The following is a 20,784-nucleotide window of genomic DNA, read 5'->3' on the forward strand; positions in this document are numbered from 1 at the left end:
GGCGCATACGGGGCGCATCCTTCTTCGTTGATTCCTTGTTCATTGCAGCATAACACTTCACCCTCACGGACAGTGCTGTGAATGTGCATCCAACAACCATCGCACACGGCTCTCTGACGTTTGACGATCTGCAAACGACGGCGAGTTCTCGGTCCTGTTGCTGATGTGTGTGTTGTGTGTCGTCAATGTGTCTAGGAAAAGCACTCCTGTGGCATGGACAGGGACAAACCGGTGTCTTGTAAACTTTGTCCCCGTTCTGTAGTGAGCGGTACACTTGGCCCCGTGGAGGCCGCCGTGCTTCTGCCTTCGTGCCTTTCCTTTGTACCAAGGCGTTGAGCATGACTTAGAGCTGATACCTCTGCGGCTGTGTGTGTGTGTTTGTGTGTGAAGCGTGTAAAGTGTGGCAATTTGTACCGCGCTTAATAAAGAGCTACACCCTTCTACCGATGCTACCGGGACCATCAATTTATTGTCTCATGTTTTGAGCCCAGTCTACAGAGACCGTCGTGCAGAACCTGAGCCAGAAGCTCTGCGGTTTTGCGTTCGCATCGCATCCACCTTAGGCCGGTCGAATTTTTCATCTCCTGATGGAGTTGCGGAAAACTCCACGCTCTTCTGTGCGCCGTGGTGGAGATTGATGATGAGACACTGAGGGATACGATGTCCCTGCTCTGCTCAGAACTGTGAGGTTTTGCAGAGGGAGGATAAGCTTAGAAACGAGCGGAACTATCTGCGTTGATTTTTCGAGAAACAAATCACGTGGCACATAACGTGGCTTTCACTTGATTGCGGGAATAAGGCAGCCTTTTGGTACTGGCGGACGCCGCGAGGCCTTAAAAGGACCCGAGAGCGGCAGTGGGCGAACGTTCGCCATGTTACGACGTGCGGAATATAGTCACCGATTACGCCGGGACTACTGACGAGGAGACGTTTCGTGGATGATTCGGGCGGCTCGTAAAACACGCGTCCTTGTTAATGTTTGTAGCTGGTGAGAGTGTGCCTGGCACATCCGGAAAACCCGCACAATCAACCGACTCGGCACGTTATTCTCGGAACAAACAACCAACGGCTCATTTTGTGGGCTGTGGTTCCGTCGCAACCCACCACACCAAGTTTTACTCCATACACTCTGCCCTTTTGGGGTGTTTTATGTACCGCAAAGAGTAATTCGACGTACTTGGGTGTATGGCCGTTTCGTGACAGTGGCCAACATGTTGCATGTCGATGGAGAATAGGATTACTTACGCTTGTTATGCTTTCTGTTTTTTTTTTCTGTTGCGTCTCTGATTCGAGTTAAACGTGTACTGTCCGCCTTTTGGGACCCCAAATAGCTTCATTCTGCGATCCGATGATGCGACGTTGTCACGAATGTGGTGCCCCAGCCATCGGGTGCGTGCGTTGGTCGCACACTCACGCTTCGTGAAGTGGCGTGCCTCCGTTGTCGCGTTTCATGGTCAATTTGTGCAATTGTCAGTCAGTTGGTGGCAAGATTTATGGGCCTAACGAAGTTATTTCAATTCTAAACTGCGGCACCGTCTCCTTTCCCGGTTTATGGATCTCCCGTTTCTCGGCACGCGACACCCGACGACGGCGGTCACTAATAAAAGTGTTGGGAGCATCGCCAATTTCGCTCGCCGACGACGGATGTCGAGAACATTTCTTCACGATGCCGTCACCATCGGCGGCATCGGTGCCAGTTAAGCATTAATAATGTATCTCCGTGGCCGGTGTGTGCCGGGCTCACCTAAAAGTATCGCTTACTAGTGGCCAGCCGGCCGACGTTTGCCGACCACAGTTCGACATCAATTAGGCTCGATTATCTCGCTCGCCGTGGATGGTTCTCGGTCGCGGGATGAAAATGAAAAATTCTTAGCTCAATTAGCGGGAAGCAAACTGAGAGCAAGTTGGGGCGCGATGACGGCAGCGACTTCGCGCAACGAACCGAAACCGGCCCGTGGAGGTGTGGGCCGAGGGGGGCTGTAACGCTAGGAGCTGTGTCTGTCGTCGGCTGGTCATCGGTTGCCGTCGCGCCGGCGGACGGTAATTTGTTGCAATAGAGTGTGCAATTAGCGTGACACATTTCGCCATGACCACCGGACCCCCTGCCGTGGTTGGCCGTGTCATTATCGAAGAAAAGGGCCGTCAGTGCCGAGGGGTGTGTTTTTTGTGGTCGTTCCCTTTGGGGGCTACTGGTTTCGGGAATCGGGCTCGCTGTGTCCGAGTTGGATTGCGCTTTAATCATAAATAAGTTGCCGAAGCCGGACCGAGATTAAATCTTCTGTCGACGGACGGGCGCGTATCTTAGTCGCTTTCTTGTTATAATCCATCTTTCTATTTTGCTACGCGAAGAAATCACACCAGAAGGTCGAGGGCTAAGTTCATTCTCGTGCTCTCAGAAACGTTTTAATAAATTCATTAAATATTCATGCAATTTCTGCCAGATGCCAGCGAAGGCGATGTCCCAATCCTCGTGTTTGCAGGTGCTGAAAAAGTTATGATGATGTGGTGGAGTGTCGTCGTTATGGGGTGAAAACATAGAGGTCATTACGTCGTCGTAGATATTTCTCGCTGCTAGGTTCAAAGCGATCGTTGACTTCAAAATCCAAACTCAAAACCAAAATTAGATTGCCATATCAATTAATTTGAATATGCAGCATCAGATATAAAAAAAATATAGTTTGCATAAATTGGGAACCTTCCGCTTTTTGGCCGCACAGTCCCTGGATGGTAGGTTAGTTTTCTTAACGTGCCTCCCGTGCTCGACTCACATTAGCACATAATTAACCGGCGTAGTTCCAGGCGGGCTTCGCGTTCCTGAGCACATGGCGACGACAAAAATAATAGAAACAGCGCTCTCTCCCTGAAGAAGCACCCACTGGCGAGGCGTAGTCATGTGGACAAGTTGTTTCATTTCGCCCCGACGCTAATCATCGCCCGTGATTCTTGCCGTGACGGCACCCGCCTCCCCAGGAGTACATGTTCTGGGATCGGGCGATTGCACGGCGATTAGTTTTTATAAGGAAAGTGAACCCCTTTGGCGAATCGTTCCCGGCCACACTCAGACGAAGGATGCTCATTTGTTAGCATATATATTTTCATTTAAATATACACCCTACTGTTGGGGAGAATTAATTCACTGCAACACACACCGGTCTTACCTGTGTGAGGTCGCCTTCTGCCAGCGTTCGTTGCGAACGCACGGGTGGCTGCTCTACGCAAACATACAATTTTATGTTGCTCCCATCGCTTCCAGCACCACGCACACACGACAGACACGGTCTTCGGTTGGTGGTGGGAAAACAAACCTCATTCGGGCGGCACCCCGGTCTGGGGTTCTGGCTCGGAAAGGTACGTTTCAGAAACATCATCGGTTCCACAGCCCACGGTGAAGGTCCATTCCAATTATAAACGGAAACGTCTTCGTCTCGTCTAGTGCTTTGTTTAATCGAACGCACGGTTTAAAGATTTCGTATCATGTTCCATTTTCTATTGAAAAAGCGTAATAAATGGAGCAGACATTTCCGTTGTCACAACACTAATGGCTCGCCACCTTAATGCGATGCGACACCCGAACATTAATTTCTGGGCCATCTGTTATTTTGCGGACCCTGCGGTCACGGTTGGGCGACGATTCCAGCTAACAATCATTTTTCCACCACTTCCAATTAGCCGTCGCGTAGTTTTGTTACGTTTTCCAATTTTCGGCATCACACCTTCCGGGAAGTTCCGTACCACGGGGGGTGTGTTCCGTATTTGTTTTCTGAAACAATTTTAATGTCCAAGATCAACGATCTTTCGGTGTACGAGGTGCTGTCTGTCCCCTGCCTTAATGTGGATCGTTTTCCCGTTGGTTCGCGCCGGGAACCTGACCGATTTTCAGCAACTCCCGCCCAACCGTTTGACCGACCCGGGAAACCGGGTGGGTGTGTGTGTGTGTGAGGAGGCGCCCGTTGGTCCGGATCCGGGCTCCAGTGTTGGAGCGAAAAAATGGTTATTGGCCTGCAGTAATGGCGGTCATATTTTCCGTTGCCGCGTTTGTGTTGGGCCGCGTTGTTGGGTGTTTTCTTCCCCTCCTGCACTGTTTCTTCTTCCTCTCGGTTAATGCTTTGTTATGTTGCTCGGTTTTAATTTATGCATGTGCTAAAGGAAAAGAAACAATCGGCAAAAGAAAGAGCTACACGGGCGGGCGGTGCGAATGAATTGAATTATTAAGCACGGTTTATTGCGTTTGCCTGGGGGTTGTGCGCCGGTTATGTTCACCATGCTGCACCCGGCGCGCTCGCGCCTGTGTGTGTTTGGTTCGTGCAAATTTCTGACCAACCGTGGTGCATGTTTCCATGTGCGATTTCTGCTCTTCCGTCGCTGCTTTCTTTCTTTGGCTCAACGTGGGGGTCGGGTCAGAAAAGACTTACTGCTTACTGGCTTTGCCGGCGACCGATTTTCCATCCTGGGCGCTCCAGTTTCTTGGGCCGCGTCCCTAACCTTTTGCCGGCCGGGGCCCGTTTGGCTGTTTGTGAAAATGGAAAACGTTGCTGCAGCCTGGTGGTCCGTGTGGTTGTGTTGCAAATTTTCCCTTCGGGAAACACCATCGTTCCCGGTTTGCGTTGTTTGAAGTCGGTGGGGTGCCTGCCGTTGAACGTTCAGATGCATTTAGAAGCGTGATGTTTATGCTTGTTCATTTTTACATTTAATATGCGAGTTGGTGGTCGTTATTCCGCGACTGGAACCGACGCTAAACGAAGCAGACATTTTCAACTGTGATCGAAATACTACAGCACTGCGCGTCATAAAAATCTCGTTGTTCCTGAATAAGTATTTTATGAAAATTAATATTTTGATTAGTAGGATTGTCTCGTTTTATCATTTTAAGCATCTCGTTATTAAACACATGCCACATACTGTATTGATCCACGTCACGGCAACGGGAAACGATGTGTTTTGTGTTCCGGCGAATATGTAAACTACGTGATAAATTGACGTTCAGCTGTCAGAGGCGAACGACGCACACCAATTCGTCTCAAGGCGGTGGAAAGCATTTCCATTTGGGAAATATGCTTGACAGGTCAGAAAATGAAACGACAAAAATGCCGCACCCCTGCCGTTCGTCGGTGACGTCTTCCGTGGCGTTTGCGTACTTTACCTCGCAGCGCGCCACCTCAGAACTGTGACGTGTTCCCGGACGTACTATTCATTTCAATCAATCTCACGCGTCTGGCACGGTGCTCGCCTTGGGCACAAATAAGTTTTTCCTCCCGGGAACTAAGCCTAGACATTGAGTTTTGTTGTGAAGTCCATCAAGTCGGGATTCGGGATGTGCAACTTGACGGATGGCATCACGCGCCGCTACGGAAACTCCCCAGACTCCAGAGCTTTCCAAAGTCACCCCACTGTGGGCGTCATTTGGTAATTTGTTTTACTTATCGGAAGCGATCCCGTATCCAGTAAGATTTCCTGCATCTCCGCTCCGTGTGGTTTTATTCTCCGGAAACCCTTTATTTGCTTTCCATTCGCACTGTGTGCTCGGCGCGGCGCAGCTCAGCTATTGCAACGCTGCGTTAGGTAATAACAATATAGCCGTGAGCTGTCAACCGGAACGCGAAACCGAAGGCGTCTAGACAAATCAAATTCCCAATCGTCTCGAATGCCTCGACCGAAGATTGCATTGGCAGTCTCCGCGCGCGCGAAGGTCCCTTACGAGAGCGGAACGAGTGTCGTTTCGCGCCGTCTTCGAGCGACATTCGCGACACGGTTGAATTGAGGTCGCGCTTCGGAGCTGGTGCGCCCGTGTGAAGTGTTCGCCGATGTCTCCGGTGCGACGGTTGCATACCATAAAAGGGTCGAACGTAGTGAGAGGATGCAAATTCAGGGTCTGTGGTGCGGTGAGCCCGTCGGGAACGGGATTCTTATTCCCGGGGATGCTCATCAGGAGGTTTATCTCGTTGGCTGCTGTTGCTGCAACCATTATCGTAACGAATGATTGCTGCTCGGTGGTGTGTAAAATTCTAAGCCTCCAACAGAAACGTGCAAACACCGTTTCGCCCCAACTCTTTTGCTCTTTTTGATTTTTCCAATCGATTTTCTTTTGTGAATTATTTACTGCATAATTTAATTAATGCCGGATCAGCAGCGACAATCTTTCGCGGCCTTCGGTCCAACATTGTCCTTTTTAAATACCCTGGCACTTGCTGGCCGCTTCGAAAAGCTCTCATTATTGGCACGAAATCTGCGCCCTTCTGTGTTGTTCTATATTTTATGATGCTTTTTTTCCACGCTGGAAATATAATTCCTCTAAATTATGGGAGCTTACCTGTCTCCGGGACAACTCCAAAAATAGTCGTAATTCTTGCCATCGGTGCAGATCGTAGCTCTGCCACTATCGTGTTGCCAGCATAAACTCTGAAACTGGAACACCATTGAACGGTTGCCAACAATATTGTGGGATTTTTGGTACCGAGTGTTGTGTGCCTTGACCTTTGCCAGGAAATGCTCTTGGACGGAACACTTTAGCCGAGTTAAATTTGGCAACTTTTCACGGTTGGGCGCCTTTCTGCTACTTTAGGTGTTTGACGAGTGTTTCGGAAACTAGTGGAAACAGGAATCGAGGCGTGGCTTGCTTGGTAGACTTTTTGAACGCTTGCCAGGCGCGTCGAGGGTCTTGTTTGCGCGAAATGCTTGTAGAATACCTCGCAATTCGTTCATCCGCGATGCTACAACTTGCTCTAAGTGATTGCCATTAACTCTCAACGTTACTGTCCACCAAATGTGTTGGTTACTGTTGGTGGTGCTGGGTGATGTAGAGATGCGGATGAAATCAATCGTCCCGATAAGGGTAGAGGTCGTCACGGACAACATCACGAGAAAAATAACCTTCGAAGACCGAAGCGATTCCATGCGAAAGCGCTCTTCGGGCCAAACTCTGTTTACTTGGCTGTTGTTCTGCCAAGTGCCAACGGTGGTCCGTTGGTTTCCTCGAACTGTTAGTGATGCTGAAATGTAACTTCACGGACCCAGAATACCATAACAAATGATGTCACCGGTCAGCAACAGTAGCGTTTGATGTAGCGTCTCCGCGTAACTGAACCATCCGGGTGTAACCAAGTGAAAGATGCCAGACGTGGTCGGTTACCCCACAGATTATCTGTGGATGACGTTTATTTTTACAACGGCGTCTTGTGTCTTCTTTCGCCACAATCGGCAGTGGGATCCCAACAACTAGAGGCGACACTTTGTCTCGATTGATTCGGTTTGCCAAGTTGGCGCAACCGGCGTAGCAAAGGGTCTTATTCTGGCTCGTTCCATTTCAATTCTCTGAAGACCATCAGATTAGATTGTGCTGTGGGAAACCCGAAGCCCGGTTGCCCGGGAAATAATCGCCCGGTGGCTGTGATGCTGTTGTCAAAGGTCAAAGGTTTTTTTCCGAGCAGAATGAAATGAATAAAAAATGCAACGAAAAAACCAGAAAAGCACGAGCTCACGCAGATGCTTAGATACCCGGGAAGTAACTGTCGGCAATAATATGACGGATGTTTGGATCCGTCTGCTCTACGGTGAGGAGCACACGGTAAGGTACATTTTCCTCCATCGGGGCCATGAACCTCCGTGTTGCTGGGATTTATGGGGTGGTTTTTTGCAAAAAATCAACACCAACTCGGGCTCCCCGGGACACCACAATCACACCGCGGTGACTCGTAAACTGTGCCGCACGTTCGATGCTCGTCGTTGCTGCGGGAAAGTAACGAATGTTCAAAACACCAAGTCCAAGGAGGGCAAATCTTACAGGAGACGTGCGGACTCCTGTTCCGTTTCCAGGCTCGGTGGCACGGCTTCGGCTGTGTCCGTCCCGTGTGCTGGAACGGCTTTGCACCGATTTGCGTAGCTTTCGACGATGGTGAACCAGCTACCGTACGTACCGTCGGCAATCAGATTTCGGTTGTTTACTGACGCAAACTGTCCCGAATTTTGTTTGCGTTGCTTGATTATCTGTTTACTACGCTGCTAATAAACGTATTTCCGGTTCTAGGCTGGAATGGTTGTTCTTTACTTGCTACAAGCCATGTTTTTTATATTTTTTTCAATCAATATCGTGAAAGGATAGATCAAGGAACTCCCAGACAATAAAGCATTTAAAAGAATTAGTTCAGCATTTTCTCACTGGCGCACTTTACATTAATAGACCATTAGCACACAACAGCTGGCCACGATGGGCGGCAGCGTGGGGCATGAAAATCCGGCCGGCTGTGGGCGAACTTTGGAAGAGTAGAACGCCTGCGAAGGCAAAAACTAACCTTTAACAAATGACTTTTTAACAAGCTTCTCTCGTGCCGCTCTAACGCTAAAAAGATTCTTAAACAATCTCGACTCATCGCCATCGGAGGCGTCCGCATTTTATTCGCCCGTGGTGACTTTGAAAGGTGAAATGTAAGAGACATCGGGCAAGGTTAAAAAATAAGGTCTCAGGGGAACGACCATCGTGTGCGAAGCCATTTGGTCAATCACCTACCGTTTAGGTGATGTTGGGCGAATGTGCGAATCAATTACGACCATCTGCTCGCAATTCGCACTCCATTCCTGCGTCTTATGACGGAAAAGATTTCGAATCGGAGCTCGATCGGTCTCATGTGCTAAACATCCTGTTAAGCCCAATCGATATGTATGGTGCTCAATAATCGATGTGCAAGAATCCTTTAGAAGATGTTTAGCTTCAATTTACGTGTGTATATTCTGTCTTGGGGCTTATTTTTTGATGTCTTCAAGAATATTGTAAAGTACCAAATAGATAATGTAGCGTTTCGTGTTTCGATTGGCGTAATGTGACAATTCGCTTAGTCTTAGTAAAATAATATCTACATTTTGAAAATGTGATAATTTATTAAAAATAATAAAGTTAATGTTAAAAACCAAAATATTCCTTACTAATAAAATTCTTTTTCCCTTTTTTGTAGAGTTTTCAATCACTTCCCGTACTCATCTGCACGACGCTAATGGGGCGCCAGCTTTTGAAACGCCTTCGAGCGGAACAACTTCAAACTACTAAAACCTGACCGTGGACAATTACCGGCCGGGTGGAGATTTCAAACGAACCACCGTCGCCCGAAGCCGTCCGGATGCTGCAGTCTGGCGCCAGCGCGCGACGGGACAGGTTTTCCCTGCCACCGGCCACAGGCTACTGGTGGTCCAGAAGCCGCTCGTGTTCGAGTTTTCTGTGTGGCATAATAAAAAGGGCAACAAAAAGTGCCGCCACCGCGCGTAGCCGTAAGCCAATTAGTAGCCAGTGGCGCATAAGCAGCTCCCGACCAGAGCCGAGTGGTGGAAAAAGTGGATAAACTGGATAATAAATATGTACGACGGTGGCGGACCAGCTGAGGGGAAACGGAAGAAAAGCGACGATCGATCGAATCGATGGGGTTGCGCGTTCCTGCGGAAAATGAAATCGAGAAAATTGAAAGTGAAACCGGAATATCTACATGTCGGCCTGTGCTTGGGCCGGCGTCGTTTGCTCAGCACCCCTCCGTCCAAGAAACTCCGCCCGCGCCCGTACGCATCACCCCGTCGCGATCCACGAGACAGATTAATGCGTCCGCCAGACGGTGGAAAACTCTCAGACGCCGGCGATGCTGCTGCACACTTGACGCTCGATGGCCAATGTGTTGGAAATGACCGGAAGTCGTTACGACGACCACCACCACCACCACCGTCAGTCTGATCCCATCTCGCGCTGCTCAAGTGAAGAATATCGTTTCAGTTCGCATTCGGTGCATCATCATCGGGGTCGAGAAAATGGTTTCATTTTCATCCAAAATAAGACGCGTCGAGAGGCCGCCGCCATCGAAGCTTCCGTTACTCACCAACTTTGACGCATAAGTGGCGACATGGGCGCTAAAATGGAAGAACGCCTGGGGAAAAATTATCACCCTGGTGTAAAAAAAAAAAAAAAAAAAAGACGAAGCCGTTTAAGGATGGCGCGAACGGATGGCAAACGAGCAGCCCGAGTGCGAATTTACGGTGGCGCATTTTACAATCCGATCGTCACCGTCGGGACTTTAGAGGGTGATGATCGAAATTTGGTTTGATTTCGAATCACCGAACGGATGTACTGATTTTTTTTATGAAACACAATATTTATGCTACTTGAAATTCACGCAGAAATACGAATCGAACAGCGTTTGCGTGATGCACAGGCAACACTTTTGCTAATTGCAGCATGAATTTGTCTAAATTATGCATCATGCTGCTGGTGCTGCTGCTGTATGTTTCGTTTCGGTTTTCTTCCGTGCCGTTTATTTTCCCACGTCGGGGTCGGGGTTACGAAACGGCAAACGGTCCGAGAAGGAGAGGTTGTGTGCTCCCGGGTCTCGGATCTCGCGAGAGGGCAGCAATTATTTTAATACCGTTCCGGGGCACAAGCAATCCTTTCCTCCGGTGCCGGTGGTGGGTTGATGGTACCAACATGTTATAATTATCGGTGTCTAATGCTGCACAGAGAGAGAGAGAGGCAGGAAGCGGTTGGCAACGGAACGAGCCGGAGCAAATGGGGCAAAAGCACAGGTCCATTACTACGCGCGAGTGGACAGCTCGCCCGGTAGCAACACCACCCACCGGCCCAATATGTTGGCTCGATGTTTTGCTGCGCTTTCCCCCAAGCATGGCGCGCCGTGTGTCAGTGGAGCACACCGTACTCGCGGCTTCCGTCAGTTAATATGGGTTTTCTTCCTCCAGCGTGTGTGCGACCCCGGTCAGGAACGACGAATTCCGGTCGACCAGTGTTTTGAGTGTGTTACGCGAGAGTTAAGTGTGTGTGTGCGTGTATTTGGCTGGTTAGTGTGGTTCCGCGGGCCCCACCATTGTCCACCTCCGCTAACCATGTGTTCGACGCTAACCGGCCGTCTGTGTGTTGTGGCGAAAATCTAACATTTCCGGAAGTTTAGCATAACAGGCCACGGCAAAGGCAGGTGCAAGGGTGGTCCGAGAAAGCATCCATCCGTCCGTCCACCACCTGCGAACGTTGCTGTGGCGAACGGAAGGGCCGAAGAAGGGCCATAGCCGTGAGCGGCGCGAGTTTTAAGAGGGGCACCAGACGGAGCACAGTGTGTGTGGCTGAAGATGTCCATCAATGGGCGCGAACTGATCAAGCAACCGCCGGCGGATTACAACCAGAGCGTACTGACGATGCAGAAGTCGGTCACCATCACGGTGACGCCACAGCGCAGCAGCTCGATGGATCTGCTAAACTTCGAGGAAAAGCGCCAGCTGATCGCCTCCTCGCTGTCGCTGTCCGACATCCTGCACGTCAGCCCGGCCGCGGCCCAGGTAGCCAAGGAAGTGGCCGCCAGCACGGTGATTGGTAAGTAGTGCTCCGGGTGTGACCGCCGCCGGCGCTACAATCGTTCGTGCATTCGATTCGATTTCGAGTTTAATTTGTCCGATTTGGTGAAGTAAAAAATAGGAAGTAGTAAAACTATGTTTAAGACTTTCCGAAACAGAACCTCATAGAACCCACAAATTCGGGCTTATGTCGCTTATCAACTATTGAACGAGTGTTACGATTAGAAAAACGGACCAACTTCAGACCGACGTCGTCCGAACCACGTTCAATAACATCCATTGAGGCTTGGCTTCCAACTCATGTTGTTTGTGGTTTTCCCTTATCGTAAGAACAACGTATTTACAAGCATCAACAAAGCAACAAACATTCAGCGATCCGGGCACGAACACGCATTTGTAGTGCGGTGCGGTCATTGTTTAGACTGTGCCAGGGAATTCCACCACTTGCGCGTCATTTTCCGCGAATTCGCCACTCCGGCTGTCGCGCGAATATGCCCCAATAAGGGCTTCACAGGGGTTCACGTTCTAACGGAGTACTAGGCTGTTCCATAAGTTCGTATGATCGTTGCGAAAAAACACATTTTTATGGTATGAAATACAATTTATTATTCAGTATGGCCCTCCTGAACATCAATAAACTTGTTCCTAGGAGACTCCAAAATTATAAATTCCATCTAATCCAAGGATTTTTGCCATTTTCAAAGTGCTCTTGTGACCTGGTGCATTGTTCCATTTTTAGCGAATGCGGCACCCATTTTGCAAACAGCTTTTAGGAACCCAAAACTGCAGTCAAAATATTGGTTATACTGCTCAATGAGATGGCTCGGCCTTATACTAAATCTCTTTCAGTGATTCGACGATTTTCCAATACGACATCCTGTATTTTTTCTACGATTTCCGATGTTGTGTCTGTTTTTTGACGTTTTTGACATGGATCGTCTTGAATGCTAGTACGACCACGTTTAAACTCAGAAACCCCTCTTTTAATGTACTAATTGAAGGTGAAGAGTCCGTATACACTTTCAACATTCGTTCATAATTTTCCTTTGCTTTTAAACGTTTCAACAATACAAATTAAATCACTGCACGATACTTGATTTTTTCTATTTAAAAACAATACTGTGACATGTCGATACTAATTGTCTTGTAAAAAAAGTAAGCGATTGAAATGAAACTTCACATACGTTCATATGAACAGTGTACCAATATAACAAAAAAAAGTTTGGCTCGTAGCAGCGCTCTCTGTTACCGACCATACGAACTTATTGAACACCCCAGTACACTGGGTCAGGTTGGTTGGCTTTCGATGAAAATATGGGTCCACTGGGCTGTCGTGATTGGTGCTTCGGTGTGGAATCATGCAAAACGACGGTGGACAGTCCACTGCGGAGGCCGTGGAGGCTGCCTTTTACATGGAGCGGATTAGCGAGACACCATTTGATCGATTGTCAAACGCCATCGCTAATCGCTAGCCTGCAGACGAATTGCAGTTGCATCACGTGTCGTCGGTTGGTGCAACGGCCTCTCTCAACACCTTGCGAAGTAAAGCCCGCCGGCGAAAGCTTAGCACACTTTTCTCGTTCCGAACCGTTTTATTTTCCAAACTCTCTTTCGTCACTTCCCTTGACTGACAGGGGTTTTTTGCGCACCGTTTGCGCGACGACCAATAGGAGACGAATGTGTTGCTGCAACGTACGACGCGACTGTGCAACAATGCAGTTGGCCAATTTGCATGCTGTTATCACCCAGTGGGTAAAGGTTTTTTTTAGCATGACGCGATTGGTCGAATTAGTTCAACCCATGGGCCGTTTGTTGTTGTTTACCAGAGCGGGCAGAATTGGTTTATCATGTTGGGGTATCTAGTCACAGCCGAGATGATGCGATTTGCACCTTTACGTAAGGATGTTAAAAGCTGCTATTATTCGACAGTATTATTTTTGTTTGTGTTTGTTTGATTGATCATCTATTTTTTTTTTTATTATAAAAGGGTGGTTCATTTATGATCTTTTTTTCATTTGGTTGTAAAAAACGGCTGAATATTTTTCGATGGTTGAACTTTTATTTGAAAGGTTGATTTTCAATTTTTTATGTAAAACAATTTTGGTCAAATGGCGTATCAAGCGTATCGCGTATCAAGCACCACAAGTTAATGTTTTGTACACAAGTTGACGCGCACTGTCAAGGTTCGAACTGACATCTTTCGCATAGAAACCGATTAATCAGTGCACACGGAGATGATCTACGGACGAGCCAATATATTTTGCTTTTTACTTTTAACTATCTTTTTTCTTGAATAAATTTTCCCTGATGTGATTTGTATTTTAAATGTATTTTCGAAAGTTCTTTGCTTGGTTGCCATATTTTGTCTTTCGGTTCGGCAAAAATGGGAATCAATCAAGGAGTACCCAATCTCTGATGATGCCTTGGCATTCCGAAAACTCTTCCATCACCAAAGCATCATTCGGATCATCCGGTTGTCGGTGACATTATTGTGCCATTTGACACACGTCTCGTCGCTGAGGTTTTTCACATTTGGCAAACATTCATCTCAGTAACAGTTTATCGGCGACACCACGAACGACACGGACACGGCTGCGTTATGTAAACCGTGCGCGGCGGCACAGCCATAACCTGCTGATCGCCGAAGACAAGGAAACGTCAGCTCGTCTCGGCTGTCGAGATTGTGCGGATTATTGAGACAAATTGAGTTTCGCGTATCGTATCGTTGGCGGGCGGAGATAGCACGGCACAGCACAGCGAGGCAGCATCCCCAAAAAGGGCGACACGCTAATGTGCATAATGGGTGCCATCATTCCTCGGGTTTGGGGTGGCACACAACCCTACCACACACACACACAGATGGAACACAGGACCACACACATTGTGCTCGTGCGCAGGTACAAGGTGCACCCGCTAGATGGCGCAACGATTGCTCTAAATTAACATATCCAGCGACCAGTGAGCCGAGCGAGCGGATTTCGGTGCTTCTGGTGAAGTTGATAATAGGCCTATCACGATCATAAAGCTGCTGGTGCTGGTGTTGGATGTTATTTTCTCTCCTCATTCGTTTCTCTCTCACTCGCACGTTCCGCCTGTGGCCGTGTGTGATAAGGAGCTGTAGAAAGCATCCAGCTTGCGCGCGATAAGAGCGCTAGAACCGAGTGTGACTACCGGTTGTTAATATAACGTTAAACTCGTAAAACGGCGAAAATAGCACCTAGCCGTGTGAAAACCATGATGCCATTCAAACTTTTCAATTGAGTTTCTCAACATAATTACTTCTTAGCCCTCGGATGGATGGGTTTTCGTCATTCTACGTTACCATTTTTAATTGAGTTTACTGTATTCTTTCGCCTAAACCAGGCAATCGATAACCTCGAACACGGGGTTGCATTCACTGAATGTGGAAAAAACAAAAACAACTTAATTGAAGCTACATTAACAGAGCAAAAAATGCATCCACACCCTGACAACTGTTAAAGTAGTGCCTCGGCACGCAATCGTGAATTGCAAATTGCCCGCCCCGGCGTAACAAACAGTCAGATAACGCGCTCTCTATATCCGGAAAAACACTGAGAACGCCCCGCGAGAAAAGTATATATTATTTATATGTCGTTCACCCATGCAACAGTAACAACGTGTGGGGCCAATGGCGGTAAAAACTGGTGGAAAATGGGCCAACGTTTTCCACCAAAGTCCTTCCATTTTCCCAAAGTATGCACTCCCGAAATGGAGTGCAATTTTGTGCAGCGAAGTACGAAATTTCACCCGTCGCCTACACAAACTCATCCGCCGACCATCCGTTTCCGGCTTTTGAGTGGTGCATTTGTAAGCGTTTGATTGGTAAACGGCGTAGGTTGTTGTTATGGTTGTGAGCGAAGCGAAGGAATATGCACACGATTAATCTTTTCACGATTTTTGCATCGGTCCTTTCCTGCCACGATAGCAGAATGATGATGGATTTCTATTTTTGGAGTGCATTACGTTGATCGGGTTCCCTTTTTTAGACCTATCCTGTAACGAAAATAGTTGCCAGCGTTCGACTCGTTTAAGTCACGGCAGGGCGAAAACGACAGCGTTGGCTAGCGTGCGAGAATTCCATTCCACTCGGCGTCGGAAACTGAAATGGAATTATTTTGTCCACGTGTCGTTCCCTAGCCAGTTAGCTGATCCTTTAAATATTGAACCTCATCTTCTTTATTTCCATAAAGTAGACAGAACAACTTCTTTTAGGGGTTTTGTTGCAGAAATTTCGCCCGGCTTCAGCGCACGACTTTTCGACCACGCCTAGCCTTTCGGATTGAATACTTCGTTACGGGCCCAAGTTATGTTGTTTTAACTTTAACATCCGATTACTTTAGCCAGTTACGTTTAATTATTTTACTTTCGCCTTCATTCACACACACTCGGGGCTTCAGTAGGTTCGGTTCAGAAGGTTGACTGCCGCTGGCTAAATTTAAAAATAAAACACGTAGACTTATTGTTTCTCATCTCGTATTGCTTCGTATTATCATCGTTGCGAGAGATGTTGGGGAATGATGATAAAGGGAAAACTTTTGCCTATGAATCGACGGAAGTACCCCATCGCCATCCTTTTATCCTGGTGGGTCTTTCACCATACCAAATGTTTTTTTTTTCTTCTTAGAAGAACGGACCGGGCCGTATTTATACCATACCAAATGTTGATATTAACAAAAACATTTTTTGCCTCATGGTGTAAACTTTGATGGTTTGAAAAAACTTTTTTATTACAGTATGATATTTTTACAATTTATTTTAACTGAATCATGCTTTGTACAGCATGTTAGATAAAAAAGGGTGAACCAGGGTTTATGTTCGTGATACTGTCATTTATATTCTCAGCACACTTTCTCGCACCCTACCGGCGAATAGCCGGCAAGAAGCCCGGGAAATGTAATCTTCCCAACGGAATGTTCATAAAAAATCAAACAGTGTAAGCTTAAAGAACCCATTCACCGGCATACTGGCTCAGTCTGGCGGAGGGCTCGGAGGGTTCTTACCTCTCCCACAGTCGGTTTCTTTTATCTATTGCTCCTTGGCGTGCCGTTCCTTTTTTTCGGAAGACAACCTTCGCCTGACAAGAGCCGGTGGCTGTGGCGGCAACATAATGATATCGATATCTGCTGCCATCCGTCTGGGGCTTTGATATCGTTAATTAACTTTCGTCCGGTGGCACATCATTGGTTCGGCGATAAATTAATTTGATTGAATTTCGCCCTCATCCAACGGTTCCCGCCGGTTCCGACCGGTGGTGACGTGACGTGTGCCGTGGACTCTTTTTCCGGACCGGTCCCTTCGTCCCTAAACGGTTCACCGGGCGGAAAGTGACATCAAACTCCGGCCCCGGCTGACCGGACGGACAAATAAGGCGAATAAAATAATAATACGCGTCGGAGGAAAAATCACGGAAGCGAAAGCTCCCAGCGGAAGTGGAAATCACTCGACACGCCGCCGCCGCCGCAGTCACCACCGTCCGGGCGGGAAATCACGACGTGCGTATTATGAATGTATTATTACGATGTTTCCGGCGGGCGCCGGTTCCACGCCGGAAACCGAGGGCATGTCGGGAATTCGAAGGATGTGGACGTGGTTTTGGACGTTTTTTTCCTCTTCAACGACCGATCAATCATCGGCGTGTGCCCCATGCGGCGGTGCCTCCGGTGGGCCGCAGCTGGTCGTCCTTGAGCGCCGGCCCACGCCGCAGGATGGCTCGTTTGACGCTGCGGGTTTCTCAAGACACACCCGGTTCGGCCAGTGCCGTAGCACTTGTCGAACGATTGAGCGATGAGTGGTTGTGAATGAGCATCGGTTTGCCGCGAACCATGTTTTACGATGTTATTTTGTAGATCAGAACCATAGCTCGAATTTCTTCGAAAAACTTGGAAGCTTGCTGCACTAAAAATTCCACCAAAGAAAAAAAGGTCCCACATTACGTTTCATTAATAATTAGTAGAATGATGGCCCAAATGGTACACCGACCGCAAAGAGAGCACAGTAAATTATTGTTTCACAAATTGTGTTGTTACCGGTGCTTTCTTGTAAAACGTCCTGTTTCATATGTAACAGTTGAATTTACGGGCCATTGAGTCTACCGTTACCACTCCGTAGAATGCAAGGCGCACCCTGCCGACGTAACAACCATCGGTGGGACCAGTATGTTGTGTCTGTGAGATCGATAAAAGGGGGAAAAAAAAGTTCGTGAACCACATTACCCAAGTATAGCGGGCGAGCTGGATAAACTGAATCGAAAAATTATGATTGATTGAGCTTAATTAATTGGAATTGGATAAATCGACCGGCGATGAAACGACGGCGACGGTGCTTCTTCGGCTCGCTCGTTGTGCGTAACAACACTTGGCGAATCGAATCGGCAGTGTTCGACGTCGAGAAGAGCAGCACGTCAGTTGTGGATCTGCTGACGTTGACGCCCTCTGGTAATGTGGGCGCCGGTCTGTAGCTTTCGAAGCGAAGACCGTCGGAAACAGTGCCAACCGTGCGTGTGGCAAACACATGATGGTATTTCATGTTTAAAGGTTAGAAACGATTATCTCTTTTTAACGAAATGAAATTCTCATTGGACTTTGTTCTATGTTCATAACAAAACGCATTACTCAATGATTCGTTTCAAACGTTGTTTGCTTTGAAGCAGATGAACAGATGAGAGTTAGAGACGAATGCCTAGCACTGTACCTTCGAACGACTTACACCGTTCAAACCGTTCAGACGAATCAATGATCTGCCAAGAACCATCATGTGCAGACGATGGACCGACCATTCTTACGAGGCCGAGCTGGACCCCCGGCTTGAGCTGCTGCAATAAGGCGAAACCGCATAACTGCCAGGCTGATGCTCTTAAACTGGACCAAACCGTTATTATCCACGCTCAGCGCTACTCTGCCCAAAGATCCTTTATCGAAGAATTCTTCGTGACATCACGATTTGAGCACGGGATATAGGGGATTTACTTTTCTCGCTTTCGATTGCCGCAAAACGGCATACCCGAATCCTTTGCCCAATTTCGGTGCAGCTTTTATTGACACGGATGCTCGCATGTTTTTTTTTTGCGGTCAGGTTTTGCTTTTTGGGGCTCCTTTTTTCGTTCAGATTTCGCTATCCGGCAGCTATTTTCTCTCCTTTTTAATCTTCCGTTAAAAATACATTTGCTTCGAGAGCTTTCGAAATCGTTTGCTTTTGGCCAGCAGCCCATTAAAATCTGTTCGAATTATTGTTTATTCATTCGATCAACGAGCCCTTAACGTGCCCAATTCAAGTGAAGTGACTTTCGAGCGGCTGTGCAAGAGCATATCGTTGTTGGGCCGGTCTATTTTTACTATGGCGGCGCCTCTCTTCCGAGAAGCCGAAGCACTTCAGAAGTGCTTTTAATCCAATGCAACGTTCGTGTCGAGCGGCGGGGCATCAATATGTTTTTTCGTGACACGGAAGTCACCATAATTTGAGTGGTCTGTTGAAAGCGATGTACTTCGGTGAACTTTTCCGCCACTTTTTTTTACGTCTTTTTCCACATTCGAGTTTTTCCTGAACACCGGAAGCACAACTTTTGTAGCATCCTCTCTTCGGTCCGTCTGATTCCCGCCCGCGTCACTTCATGCAGCGTCTGACGTCCTGCTGACAGACGCAATCAGGATCCGATCAGTGGGTGCGCGATGTCCCGCCAGAAAAGCAACGATAAACACCCTCCAAACGGCCGCCCCCGGTGGCCACGTGATCAGGTGGTGAAAGTTTCGTTATTCGTTGTCAATTTTTGTCATGTTATTCCACGGAAAACCGCGCCGCCAGCATCGGGAAAAGACGCTCGTTGGCGAGGAGCCTCACAATGACAAAGCACCAACGACGTAATCCATCGAATGACTTTCTCCTCCGTTGGCCGGTTTTGCCTTCCAATAAACACGATTTTTCCAGCGAGCTCTCGTTGTGTGTTTCGGTTTCGTTATTGGTTTTCTGGCCCACTAGAGAACTTTGAAGGAGAACTTTTCCGCAACCACCACCCGCAAGTGTGACGTTTTCTGCGTGACCGCGCGTAGAAAATAGGCAGCGGGTAAATTTGCTAACCGTTTGCTCGTTTTTCGTTCGAATGTTTTTGCTCCTCGGAAATCGTTAGGCTTCTTCACCGATCGTCCTTTTTTGCGTTTTGGGAATTTGGTTCTCTGTAACCAAAATGGACAGATTGAAATTATAACTGGCATTTTCCAACGGGCTGGCAAAAGTTAAACGGATTGATGTAGACGTAATTGAAAAATGATTCTGTGTTTGTTTAGGTGTTATTCAATCACCATTGTGAGGCCAAGGTAAATTGAAAATTTATTGTTTTATGTGTTTTATGGCTGTGGTTTGTTGATTTCATTATTTTTACGCCTCTTTAATGCTTGAAACGTGCAACTGAGTGGTTTTAAATTATTTCAAATGGAATTAAAAAAACATTGGGAAGCAGTATTTTACGAGCGCATTAAAAAAAAACCTATCTTAAGTGTACACAGGTTACTTCTAAGTTGCTTGGTTAAGAACCATGCAATGTTTAAGAATGCATGCGTTTTAATGCAATCGCATTTGTGGCCTTGTGTTTAAGACTAAACCACAGTCGAGGCTCGCCTCAGAAGTGCACGGTCGCTGTTGATGTGCTCAACCGCTAGATGATTAATGAGATTAACGTTACGAACCGAACGTAGGATTATCCAGCCTTCGGTCGCAGAGCCGTCCCATAGGTCGAACCGACTGCATCGAGGAGGAATAACAATGTACCACACGATCGGGAATTTGGTTCGAATGGGTGAATAAAAAAAGAAGGGAAATAAATAAAACATTACGCCCCCAGGGTTTGTGTGCACGCAATCGATGAGCTAATACAGACTTTGGCGTCGCGCACGCACCAGTCATCGGTGTGGAATTTTGTGATTTCATTACATGCTGCTCTCGCCATGTTGCCGCCTCTGATTTGTCAGCCGATCGCGACCGTCTAGCCACCCGTTCGCAGGGTGAAGCCCCGCAGGGACCGATGAGACACCTGGTCAGGTTGTTCGACGGTTCGCGAATGGTCGGGGTCACTGTGGTACGGTCGTTTGGATAATGGCAATATGCTGTGATGGCCCATCGTTGGCCATCACCGTGATGGGGTCCTCTGTGATGCTTCGGGCCAACAATTGGAACCGGTTTCAATCGACTCAGCGCCTTTTTATTGGCCAGGCCCGCCATGGCCGTGTGGTGTGTTTTTACTGTTTCCTTGCCCGGCCCCCCCCGATTGAGGTGATCGTGTGTTATTGATTTTCTGGTGTGCGTGCCGCGTGGTGCCGCCTGACAAGAATGTGCGTTTTTGCATAAGATATCGGCAACATAATGTAATAATAATAAAAAGAAATTACGCCACGCCACCAGAAGAGTGTTGGGCCGTTTGTTAACCAAGGGACGAGAATTTTGGGCGAACTTTTT

General features: G+C 47.8%; 1 protein-coding gene across 1 annotated transcript in view; it reads left to right on the plus strand.

The window, feature by feature from the left end:
- Positions 1–11,100: 11,100 nt before the first annotated feature.
- LOC128268548 (homeotic protein female sterile-like) overlaps positions 11,101–20,784 on the plus strand; it is a 91,882-nt gene continuing 82,198 nt past the window's right edge. The window contains exon 1 of the mRNA XM_053005669.1: positions 11,101–11,341. Coding sequence (XP_052861629.1) covers positions 11,101–11,341 — 241 coding nt within the window. The remainder of the gene's footprint in view (positions 11,342–20,784) is intronic.

This window comes from Anopheles cruzii, chromosome 2, assembly GCF_943734635.1.
Source record: "Anopheles cruzii chromosome 2, idAnoCruzAS_RS32_06, whole genome shotgun sequence".
Lineage (NCBI taxonomy): Eukaryota > Metazoa > Arthropoda > Insecta > Diptera > Culicidae > Anopheles > Anopheles cruzii.